The sequence below is a fragment of the Xyrauchen texanus genome, chromosome 25 (assembly GCF_025860055.1).
Source record: "Xyrauchen texanus isolate HMW12.3.18 chromosome 25, RBS_HiC_50CHRs, whole genome shotgun sequence".
Taxonomy (NCBI): Eukaryota; Metazoa; Chordata; class Actinopteri; order Cypriniformes; family Catostomidae; genus Xyrauchen; species Xyrauchen texanus.
In genome coordinates this window covers 4,013,561-4,026,836 of record NC_068300.1, presented here as the reverse complement: position 1 = coordinate 4,026,836, position 13,276 = coordinate 4,013,561, and the positions used below count along the sequence as shown (strand labels likewise).

Sequence of the window (13,276 nt, the reverse complement as noted above, 5' to 3'; positions counted from 1 at the left end):
GTACTTACTGTAAATAAACAGCAGTGGTGTTGAAGTCTGAGTTGTCGTGTTCAGTCGACAGCTGTTGTACTGCATTGTCGGTGCTCTCCTGTTCGCTATATAACAAAAATGAACTGGATTGCTAGCTGCTGGCTACCGAGCCTAATAAGTTTTCATGACAGTAGGGCTACCAGCTAATTACTCCTAAAATGATGGCCTGGGTAGCTCAGTGGTAAAGACGCAGGCTACCACCCCTAGAGTTCGCTAGTTCACTACGAATTCCAGGGCGTGCTGAGTGACTCCAGCCAGATCTCCTAAGCAACCAAATTGGCCCGGTATTGGCCCGGTTGCTAGGGAGGGTTGAGTCACTTGGGGTAACCTCCTACTTTTTCAAGTGTTATATTTACTATTAATGTTTGTTTTGTACTACACTTATCAATGAAGTGAAAGAGGTGAAGTTCATTATGTCTGATTCAAGTTCAGTGGAAGAGTTTTTATATACTATTGTACAGCATCAGACGATAATGCAAGTAAACCGTAATACTACAATAGTACATCTATGCAATGCACACAATAAAACTGAAAACGAACATAAAATGAGGATTCAATAATGATGGGGATGAAACATTCTTTATTAAACATTAAAATAATTTTCAGAAATTAGCAATATAATAGTTTTAGGCAAACACAATAAACAAATTTTTTGTTTATTTTTTGAGCAATACAACTGGTACATTATAAACAACTTGAGATGTTTATACATTTCATGTAAATAACTTTAAGTTTAGTGGCTATTTAACACAAAAGCATGTAAACACACATGAGTAATGATCAATTCATAAAAGCATGAAAAGCAATATAAACTTCAAAAACCCCACAAGAAAATATATACAAACATTTTAGCAAGTATAAATCTTTGCCAAACAGTTAACAGATAAATGTCAAACCACACTGCTGCCCTGAACTGTGACTGAACATGATTGCTTCCCCCACCATTATACGTGACAACCTGTACTTCTTTTCTGGGATTACAGACATGACGTAAAGACGCAAGGATGACTGACATATGCCTGCGATTTCACACCAAATCTGAACCGACAGCTAAGAATACTTATTAATTTTGTAGGCTTACCGTAGTGAATCTGGGTAAGGCAAAGATATCATTAAGAACACTGATTTTATATGTGCTCAATCAATAATGGCAACCGCATCGAAGACATTTCATACTACGCTAACATATCGAATGTTTATGTTTGCACTTGTAAGGTTTTTTCTCCAGTATGGATTCTCTCATGTGTTTTCAGATTATGTGAATGAATGAAACTCTTTCCACAGTGTGAGCACTTGTAAGGTTTCTCTCCAGTATGGATTCTCTCATGTGTTTTCAGGTGTTGTGACCGAGGGAAACTCTTTTCACACTGTGAGCACTTGTAAGGTTTTTCTCCAGTATGGATTCTCTCATGTGTTTTCAGGTTATGTGAGTGAGTAAAATTCTTTCCACAGTGTGAGCAATTGTAAGGTTTTTCTCCAGTGTGAATTCTCTCATGTCTTTTCAAGTTTTGTGACACATTGAAACTCTTTCCACAGTGTGAGCACTTGTAAGGTTTTTCTCCAGTATGAATTCTTGAGTGTGAATTAAGGTGCCCTTTAATAGTGAAACTCTTTCCACACTGATGGCACGTGTAAGGTTTCTCTCCAATATGAATTTTCATGTGTTTATTAAGCTGGCTTTTATTTGTGAAACTCTTTCTACATTGTGAGCAGGTGACGGTATTATTGGTTTCTTTTCTAATCTGGTTTTCTGGTGATAAATCCTTCTTAGGCTCTGAGCAACTCAAAGATTTTTCTCCAGTTGTGAAATCATGATGTTTCTGACACTGAAGTTTCTCCTCCACTTTATTCAGTTCTTGACATTGCTCTTTCACTTCCATCAGCTCTACAATAAACACAGTAAATGGACAAAAATCAATTCTAGAGGGGGAAACGTAAAAAAAATCATATTGAACCTTAATTCAATGCCAGAACACAACAAATATCCAGTATTAATTTGTGATGTTTGCTGTGCAAGAGGTTTTTATTTATACTGTTTATTCCACCTAATAACTGCATTTAATGCTTATAGTCATCGGGGTTTGAAATTAACACCCGCCCACCATAGAAATCAGTGGGTATTTCTTTCACTCTTACTGGCCATTTTGGCAGGTGACATTTTCAGGGTTTGTCCTGCATTGAATATTCTGTGAAAGTTGGGACACTGCCGAGTACACACAATAAGGATTTTTTTTATAGAGTGAAAAGTTATGAGGTAGAGAAGCAGAGACCAGCTCAATGCAAATGCCTATGAATACAGTACAAGGTGCAAATGAAGAAGTATAAAACTGAAGGTGCATTGTACAGAATGACGTATAAATATATATATATATATGCACGGTGACCATAAGAGTACAAGCGGAATCAGGAGGTAGAAGTTATGTGCAAAGAAACGTGCAAGGGAATGTGCAAAAAATAGTCGGATGTAGTGTTGAGCGCCTGAGTTTAGAGTTCAGTATGCTGACAGCTGAGGGAAAGAAACTGTTACGGAGTCTGCTGGTGCGACAGCGAAAACTCCTATAGCATCTCCCAGATGGGAGAGGAGTAAACAGACTGTGGTTGGGGTGAGAAGTGTCTTTGATAATGGTTCTCACTATGTTTGTGGTGAATGTATTTGATGGAGGGTAGCTGGACACCAGTGATGTATTGGGCATTTTCACCACCCTCTGGAGGGCCTTCTGGTCTGAGACACTGCAGTTGCCATACCACTGTGATGCAGTTTGTTAGGATACTTTCAATAGTGCAGCAGTAAATGTTCAGCGGGATGTGGGGGGACAGGTGAGCTTTCCTTCAGAGTGAAGGAAAGGATCAGAGTGGAGGTTTTGTAGGTCCAGGAAAGATCCTCAGAGATGTGGACACCCAGGAACTTGAAGCTCGTTCCCATCAATGTAGATTGGAGTGTGTGTGTGGCACTTCCTAGTCCGCCGGTAGTCCACAATCAGCTCCTTGGTCTTCTGGGTGTTGAGTATGAGATTGTTGTTGGCACACCACACTGCCAAGTGCTGTACCTCTTCCCTGTAGGCTTATCATTGCCGCTGATCAAGCCTACCACCGTGGTGTCATCTGCAAACTTGATTATGGAGCTGGAGCCATGCTCAGGTATGCAGGTGTGTCTTTTTTAAAAGACTATATCAATCTAACCACAGTAATAGGAGCCATCCATGGTATCACCTGTGGATAAGGCCTTGTTATCAGTGGAGTCTCAAGCTCATTATTTCTGGTTGGGCAAAAACAATCACTTAACCCGATTTTACCAATTTATAAAACTACTCGGTGTTCAATGACACACTTTTTAAAGTTTGATCCACAAATCTAGACAGCAGCCATCACTCCAACACCTTATCCTTGAGTAATCATGCTAAATTGCTAATTTGGTACTAGAATATCACTTCCCATTATATCAAACACTGCTGAAAGCTATTTGGTTCATTAAAATCAACTCACAGATCCGGCAACCAGCTGGACCTCATTTTACAAGTAACTGTACTGCCTCAAATATTCTTGTTACTCCGTTACATGTCTCTGATCACTACTTTGTTCAATTCAACATTAATTTGTCTCCCATCTACATTAAAACAGACTCCACCTTTGGTTTCCTTTTTCTGTAACCTCCGTTCACTTTCACCCTCTTGCCTTTCCACTGATGCCTCTACCTCTCTTCCTACAATAAATGTATTTTCCACTCTTGATGTAAACACTGCCACTAACACACTTAGCTCTAATTTAACAACTGGTCTAGACAACATCTGTCCTCTCTCCTCTAGGCCAGCACGTACTACACCACGCAGTCCCTGGCTGTCTGACGTCCTTCATGAAAATCGGACTGACCTAAGGGCAGCTGAGAGGAGATGGCGGAAATCTAAATATCCAGCAGATCTAGGTAGGTATCAGCTTCTGCTTGCAACTTTCTCAGATAACGTTGAAGCTGCAAAAACCTCCTATTACCAGACCAAGATCAACAGCAGCACAGACCATCCAGCTTGTTTAGAACATTCAACACTCTTCTTTGTCCTCCCCCTCCACCACCTGACACATCACTGACAGACGATATCTTCGCCACATTTTTTACTTATAAGGTTACAATCATCAGCAATACATTCACAGCACCACACCCTGTCAAACACCTGTCTCCTGTATGCATCTCTTCTGTCTCTATTTTCTCTCCTCTGAATGACACTGAGGTCTCTAAACTCCTCCTCCCCAACCACCTGTTCCCTTGACCCCTTCTCACCTTCCCCAGGCCATCTCTCCATCCATCTTACCTGCACTCACACACATAATTAACATGTCTCTACTGACAGGCACTTTTCCCACTACATTTAAGCAGGCTTGAGTAACCCCGCAGCTGAAGCACAGCGCATCCTGGTGACACCATTTCCCCAGGTAAATGGTGCACACTTACACGGCCATCCAGGTGATGTAAAAGAAACCTGGACTCATCGGACCAGGCGAACTTCTTCCACTGCTCCAAGGCCAAGTTCTGATGCTCGCATGCCCATTGTAGGCCCTTTCGACAGTGGACAGGGGTCATCATGAGTACCCATATGCAGCAGAGTGTGATACACTGTGTATTGTGACACTTTCCTCCATTAACCATCATTAAACTTTCTGTGACTTGTGCCATAGTAGACCTTCCGTCAGTTCAGTCCAGATGGGATAGCCTTTGTTGTCCTCACAAATCATTGAGCCTTGGGCACCCCAACACCCTTTTGCCAGTTTATGGTTTGTCCCTCCACAGACCACAGTCAGTAGGTACTCAACACTGCTGACTGGGAGCACCCCACAAGCCTAGCCATATTAGAGATGCTCTGACCCAGTCATCTGGCTATAACAATTTGGCCTTTGTCAAAGTCACACAGATCTTTACTCCTGCCTATTTGAGAACTGATTGTTCGCTTACCATCTAATCTACCCAGACCTTGACATGTGGCCTTGTAAGGAGATGTTCAACATTATTTGCTTCACCTGTGAGTGGTCATAATGTTTTGGCTCATCAGTATATATATCTGTTAATATCTCAGTAAATGTAGTTTAGTGTTTCATGACCCATTAAATACAGTTCTTTAATATGGTGGGTCGCCACTTGGTGCCCATTGTAAAATATGGGTCCCGAGGCACAACCAGTTGAACCACTGGGCTAGAAATCCAACCCACACAGGACAACAGAAAATAAAAAAAAAAAAGTGTTCTTTATTTAGCGGCGTTATCTTTCTTAAGTTAGAGGGCAAGTGCACATACATTTTTCTTCTCTTTTTTTCCCCCGCTGCTACATTTTAAAATGGGCAGCGCAGCTGGTAAAAAGCAGTGCAAAATACACTGGAGTACATGCACCTTTTTAAAACACAAAAGAGCACTTAAACAAAAATCAAAACAGAAGGGACTTGTAAAATGACAGTCAATTGACATGAAAATCATGTAAATTATTAAAGGAAGAAACATACCTGAAGAAATATAATCTTCATCATCTCCCTGTTGTTCCTCTACTGTGATTTCTTCTTTTATCTCCTCCAGCTTCACTTCAATCTTCACTGGCATCTGCAGCATCTGCTGTTCTCCAGCGTTACAGACAGAAGTCAGACACTCTGTGGAGGTTTGAACATCCTGATTACCGTCAGTAGAACAGAGTAAAGTGAGCTGTGAGTCCTGTGTGTCTCTGGATCTCTGTTCAGAGAGTTTGTCCAGCAGTCGCTGTGGTGTGGACTGATCTCTGCCGCTCCACACTGAATCCTGACATTCTGTGGAGGTCCCATCAGTCACACACACTGAAGATTGACAGGAAACCTTTTCCAGCTCCTGACAAACACAACACAATCACATCTGTACCGTTCATCATATCACATCACTTGAAAGCTTACAATCTCAACTTTAAGGATGAAATGAATGTTTAACCTGTAACCTGTCGTCTCTCTCTTTCAGTTTTGTCTTCAGTGACGTCACCTCTTTCTTCAGCTGAGAGATTTCGGTGATGAAATCATCAATATCCAGCATGCACAGATCAGTTCCTACTGATTTACAGCAGATCACATCCACCTGCTCTCTCATGATGAACATCTGAACACAAAAACGTCATCATTATAATGGACTGACATTCATTAACTCAAAAAGATTCTTATAGGATTATCAGGTCCACTGATAATGTTAGTAACATTTGCATTAAAACAGTCATAATTTAGTAACATATGATCATTTTCCACCTGTTCTCTGGCCTGACATTGATCAAGTTTTGTGTTCCCTCACAATAAATTTACCATGATTTTGACACCATATTAATAAGTAGGGATGGGCACGGCTACTCGTATCGTACGTGGCAGCAATGATCGATCATTAAAACTATAAGTGATGGTGATCATGCAGGATATTTTTAACAATAATGAGCAGGCATGGTCAGGCTACAGACAGGAATGAATGAGGATGATGATGAAGTGAGAACCCAAGTGCAGTTTATTTACAAAAACATGAATCCAAAACAAAACAAACAAACAACTAGACTTGACAACGTTACACCAACACAATATTTGGCAAACATGAGGGCTTAAAAACATGGACATGAGTAACATGAAAACCAGTGGGAAAACTGAACTAATAACAAGATAACTAGATTATAAAAACATGAACCAATGACATGACAAGACTGATAACGAGTTAATAAGACAATATACCAATGAAAACAAGACACATGAACATGAAGGGAAACAGGACCAGAAGGAGCAGAAGACCAGGGCGGAGCCAGTGGCCATTTTTTCATCCTTTCATTCTCATTGACCTTTTTGCCTAAGCATTTTCAATTGCTTTAAACTCCTAATTAATCTACAAACGTATAGAAAAAAACAAAAAAATGTATCCAGTCAGAATTTATTCCTCGATGCTTACAAGCAAAGTGTGACAACTGTTTCACAAATCGCATGCCTGAAGCCGAGCTCCACCTGGTCAATCCTTCAGAATTTCTATAGAATCCCCCAACATTTATCAGCTAATCATATTAATTTGTTTGTTCTTTTGGGTGTGGTCTTTAGTATATGTCCCAGTCAAGGCCTTCTAACTAGCCTTGAGTGACGCAATCATGCTTTAAGTGACGTAATTTGAAAGCGAAGAGCGCAAGATCTTGCTGACAACTCGGCTGTCATCACTGCTGGTATTGCCATTGAGAAAAAGATCCTTTTGAATTTAAAAACACGAGATGTTCTGCATGACAGGGTTCAGTAGGGAGTGGCTCAGAGGGTGGAACCATGGAAGTCTCAGGGATTGGCCATGACAGGGAACAGTCTTAGTGGCTGTGAGCACAGGCAGTGGCTTCTTAACGGTCTCCATGGTTGTGAGTACAGACAGTGACGAGGGAACGACCTCCGTGGTCATGTGCACTGGCACTGACAGGGGAACGACCTCCATGGTAGTGGACACAGGCATTATCAGGGGAACGGCCTCCATGGCTGTGAAAACTGGCAGTGACAGGAGAATAACTTCCATGGTCGTGAGCATGGGCTGTGACTGGAGAACGACCTCTGTGGTTGTGAAAACTGCTGTGGAAGGCTCAGGAGGGTCGAAGCCGTTGCAGGCTCTGAGGCAGGAGCTGTGGCAGGCTCAGGAATCATGGCGACTTGGCATGATGGGATAGGCGTGCTAACTTGACAAGGCGGGCCGACGTGGTGACATGGCAAGGCGGGACCGCTTGACTAGGCATGGCATGTGTGACATGGTAGGCGTGGCAACATCGCATGATGTGGTGACATGGCATGACGAGGTAGGAATGGCAGGCGTGGCAACACGGCATGACGTGGCAGACTTGGCAACATGGCATAACTTGGCAGATATAGTGGCTGAGGCTTGCGACACTGGCTCTGGGACGGACGAGTCTTCAAGAACTGGCTCGTTGACCATGGCGGGCATAGGCACTGGCTTGTTGACCATGGCAGGTATGGCCCCTGGCTCGTGGAATGTGGCATGCAAGAGCGGTGACTCATGGAACGTGGCAGGCGTGGGCACTGGCTCGTGGAACATGGCAGGCTTGGGCGCTCGTGGAGCATTGCCGCTTTCCCCACAGGACGAACACTTGGGGAGACATACACCAGGTGTGTGGCAGTGGACTCACTGTGATGAAGCAGTGTATATACAGCAGGCGAGTGTTTCAAACAGCTAGACAGTGCAGGAAAATGGAAAAGAATGCAGCGTCTTCAAAACTTAACTTCAACTTAACACGTTAATAAAAACGCGATGGTTATGGTGTCTCCTGTTAAGCCAACTGTGATAACGGTTTAGACAGTCACTAAAAAAAACTGATTACTACAGTAACCTTAAGTGTTTTGCAGATTCTTTCATCGAGTTGGGCAGCGAATCTTCACATAAATGACAAAATATGATGTATTATATTTTGATTAGGCAATCTTTTGTACAATATATAACTAGATTATTATATAATAAATTAATATATAACAGACAAAATGATAATCCCTAGTAATAATACAGGAAAACGAAAACTGTGGTTAATTTTGTGTTATTATGGTTTGACCACAAATATCATAGTTTAACTGTGGTTACTGTAGTAGTTTAATCACGGTATTTGAAGTAAAACCATAATAATCACAAGATTAATCATGATACATCTATAGTCAAATAAAAACACACTGAAGCCTAAAAAACATACAATAGAAAATCATGGCTTTACTATAGTAGTTACCATGACAGTGTGATGTTTTCGGTCTGAAACATGGTTTTACTATAGTAATATTGTAGTAAACATGACTGAGGTGGGCCATGTTTGTTTTAGTTTCTTTTGGGACCAAAACCATGTTTTAATATAGATTATTCATGGTTAATCTTGTGATTACTTTGGTTTTATTACAAATACAATGATTAAAATACCTCAGTAATCACAGTTAAACTGAAGTTACTGTAGTAAAACTATAATAGTCACAAAATTATGTTTATTAAATCACAGTATTCGGTTTCCTGTAGTACTATAGTTTCACTACGGATATAATGGTTAAAATATGGTTACTGTAGTAAAATCATGGTACATTTATAGCGAGAGACAGTAAAACTATTTCAGAAAAAAATTCTCCCTGAAGGGGCTCCGAAGTTTTTAGTTTGTTTCTCCTGAAACTGAATATTTTAAAGAGTCCGTCACAAAACCGCCACAAACGACGATAATAATCTTCTATTACCATCATTAAAACGTCAAAGAGAGAAAAACAACATGCTCAGACAAACACAAACATAAACACAGAAATGAAGATAAACGCATTCTAACGCTTACAGATAAAATCTTCTTCTTCTCGTGTTTAATGGCGCTTTTGCGTCTCCTGCTGGACTGGAGGACGCGTTTGAGAAAACTCATTTTGGGTTTTATTGTTCAGTTCTGGTGACTTTGGGAGCTGTTTTCTCAACACTGTTTTCTTGTATTATTGTGAAGCATTAATGTAAATACAAATGTTTTTATACAGATTAATACAATAAATTTTTTAACTGCATTTATTAAAGGAATTGTTACAATTGCCAAAATAAGTTTTTATTATTGTTATTATTATAAATAAAAAATGGGTACTGTTTGGTTGATGCTGAACTCTATATTTGAAAACTTTGGAACTGTTTTAAAATGGCATAATTTTAAAAGAATAAGAAGTTATGTTCAAAGTAAATATTGTTTATATTGTAAATATAAAAAAATACCATCTTGGATGATGATTGGATAATTGGATCACGCAGCGGCCGCACCGGATCCAAAATGGTGCTATTTTTGTTACTTAGCCCGGAGCAACCGGTCCGTGTCTACCATCGCCAGACACTGTTAAAATATAAGATTCATGCAACAACCAAGCTGCATGATGATCTGCAGGAGTTGCTACGCGTATTCAGCTTGCTGCGGAGACCAGGCCTCCAGTCCTCGGTGCCACCTGATGCTGGTGCCCAGGGGAGGGGACGTCGTAAGCGGTGTGCGAGGAAGCGAAAGGTCCATGCTAGGCTAAAAACAAACCCTAGCCAGCCGGCTCTCCCGTCTATCCTGCTCTCAAATGTTTGCTCCCTGAACAATAAACTGGACTACATTCGACCAGAGGTGGGGACAAGTCACACATGGTCAAGTCCAAGCAAGTCTCAAGTCTTAACCATCAAGTCTCGAGTCAAGTCTCAAGTCGCAGTTCAGATAAATCAAGCAAGTCAAGTCAAGTCAAGGGTTCACCCTAAGCAAGTCAAGTCAAGTCCTGATAAGTTTCAAGTAAAGTCAAGTCACACTACTAAAATAAATAGAGGTAAATTTTTTCGATACATGTTTATTTTTGCACAGAAAAGATGAACTTGTATACATATATTATGTATCTTATTTATTATACATTTGCTACATATTAATCATATGCATATCTGTGCTACATTAATATCTGAAAATAAAATAAAATTGTGTTGTTTACACAAAACGTTCAGACATTAACATTACCTGTAAACATTAAAACAAATTTATTTTCAGTATGCACAAACATTCTTTACATTTTTAAAAATAATGTAATTTAAGGAAAATCAATTTGCAAAACCACATTTATGTGACCAAGTGTAAATGGAATCGTTTTGATAAATCAGAATCAGCTATCCGATCTGAGAAAACGCATGAAGTGGCCAGGTGTAACGTTAAACATAGGGTTGCCAACCACAACAGTTTTCTGTAGCCTTGTGCGAACTTATTCAATAGAATTAGACTGCTAGAATGTTCTTTCAAGTGCAAAAAGATATATTTTTTTTAATTTAGTAGTTTTTCTTATCATAGCCAACAAATGTCTTTGGAAACTCCTTTTCCTCGATTTACTGAAGCCTATATGTAAAACGCATTTGCAGCTGCACAGCCGTATATCTATGCTGCATATATCTATGCCATCTGGCTCGCTCATAGGCTGTGCTGCGGCAACTGCACATCCAATGGCGCTGAGCCGGGTCAGAGCCCGCCAAGTAAGTCCCCGAATTTTGCATTAAAGCAGGTCTTCGTTCATTCCTAGTCTGTCTGACATATATATTAGAATAGAAGCTATGTGTCTGTCATGGATTTGCACTGAATTGATACTCAAAAATACGGAACAAAGTGCGTTCCGTATCAGTTCAATACGGAACAAGACTTTTATGTGTCAAATACGGAACGATTCCTAGTTAAACAGCCCCTTAGAAATGTTTAGGTGCGTGCTAGTGATCACATCGGCGCCTCCATGTTAGCCTGTCATGCAGTATCGTTATGCGCAATGCTTTATAGTTTCCACACCCAGTCCACAAACTTGAAAATGCGCACATTTAATACATACATTATAACCTACATGTAATATTGAGCTGCCCGCTCATTTTAAGATGTCAATCAACATTAAAAAATTCAGGCTACGCCACTGTTATAATCAAATTCCCCAATAAGTTACATCTATTTACGAGACGTAACAGTATAATGATAATGCCATGGTCACATTTCTAATAAGAAAAAAACATAATATGCCATCAAGGCCAAATTATGACAAACAGAAAAGATTCATTCATTACATTAGTAATCGTTATAACGTAGATCTTAGTGAAACTGACTATAAAGAGATTACGTTCTTACCTTTCCTTGTGGTTCTTCTTGATATGTCGAACGAAATTTGACGTTGTGGTTGTCGTGTCGGATATTCGTGCCTTGCATATTTTGCAACTGGCAAATCTTTTTTTATAGGCACGGTCCAGTTCAAAGTCTGTATAGCCAAACGAGACAATTTGTGGAGCTCGACTACTGTCTGCCATGTTTGGCGCGGTTTGAATTGAGCAGCGTTAAAGGCACAGATGCCGATAGCGAGGCTGACCTCACAATATAACAACACAATATATATATATATGTTAATTAATTGTATTGCTGTTTGTTTATTATACGTTCAAGTCATTGTCGAGTCTTCCACTTCAAGTCAAGTCAAGTCTCAAGTAACTTGTTCTCAAGTCAAAGTCAAGTCAAGTCATTTTCGTACTTTAATCAAGCAAGTCACAAGTCCTGAAAATTGTGACTCGAGTCAGACTCGAGTCAAGTCATGTGACTCGAGTCCCCCACCTCTGCATTCGACTCCAGCAGACTACGCAGCGTGAGCTTAGAGACTGCTGCGTCTTTGTTCTCACAGAGACGTGGCTCAGCAACAGAGTTCCGGATGCCGACATTCAGCTAGATGGACTCGCCTCATTTCATGCCGACAGAAATGCAGCTCTGTGCAGTAAGACTTGTGTGTTTACATCAACACGGAATGGTGCAATAACATTATGCTAGTCTCTAGTTACTGCTCATCTCTGGTGTAGCTTGTGACTGTTAGATGCAGACCTTTTTATTTACCACGGGAATTCACCACTGTTATCATAACCGGAGTTTACATTCCCCCCAGAGCTAACGCTAAGCAAACGCTCTGTGAACTGTATGGGGCTATGAGCGAACTGCAGAACGCTCACCCTGATAGTGAGTCCATCAGTATGTGGACTTTGCAACGAGAGGGGCGAAAACACTTGATCTTGTTTACACAAACATCCTAGGTGTGTACCGGGTGGAGCCCCGCCCCCACCTCGGCTACTCAGACCACATCTCTGTTATGCTACTTCCAGCATACAGACTGCTCGTCAGACACACAAAACCGCTCCAGAAGCAGGTGAAAACCTGGCCAGCAGAAGCCATCTCTGCTCTTCAGGACTGTTTTAGTGTACTGACTGACACATGTTCAGGGAGGCTGCAACATATGGCGACTCAACCAACTTGGAGGAATACACAGCATCAGTGACCAGCTACATCAGCAAGTGCATTGATGATGTCACCTTCTCCAAGACCATCACCACACGCTCCAACCAGAAGCCTTGGATGACTGCGGAGGTGCGTGTGCTGCTGAGGACCCGAGACTCTGCCTTCAGAGCAGGCGACAAGGCTGCCCTAAGAACAGCGAGGGCAAAACTGTCCTGGGCCATCACAGAGGCAAACGCACACATACCCAGAGAATCCACAGTCATTTCTCGCCTCCACACGTGCTGTGTCTCCATGGCAAAGTGCTCAACAAGCCACGTGATAAGATGTGTGGGTTGATGGTCTCAGATGCGGAGGCAGCTGGGATTTGTCCTCCGCCACCCGGATTGAGGTGAATCACTACACGACCACAAGGACTTAAAAATCAAAAACTGGGAGAAAGAAAAAAAAAGGAGGATGATTTTCCAGGGATGGTGGTGCATAAGCTTTTGCTTAATGCGGATGATAATT

The 13,276-nt window shown here is 41.1% G+C and overlaps 1 protein-coding gene across 1 annotated transcript in view; it reads right to left on the bottom strand.

The window, feature by feature from the left end:
- Nucleotides 1-603: 603 nt before the first annotated feature.
- The window catches only part of LOC127618935 (zinc finger protein 91-like), a 53,712-nt gene continuing 41,039 nt past the window's right edge, over nt 604-13,276 (bottom strand). Inside the window, 5 exon segments of the mRNA XM_052091637.1 lie at nt 604-1,255; nt 1,257-1,915; nt 5,511-5,862; nt 5,959-6,120; nt 9,320-9,373. Coding sequence (XP_051947597.1) covers nt 1,211-1,255; nt 1,257-1,915; nt 5,511-5,862; nt 5,959-6,120; nt 9,320-9,373 — 1,272 coding nt within the window. The 3' untranslated portion in view covers nt 604-1,210.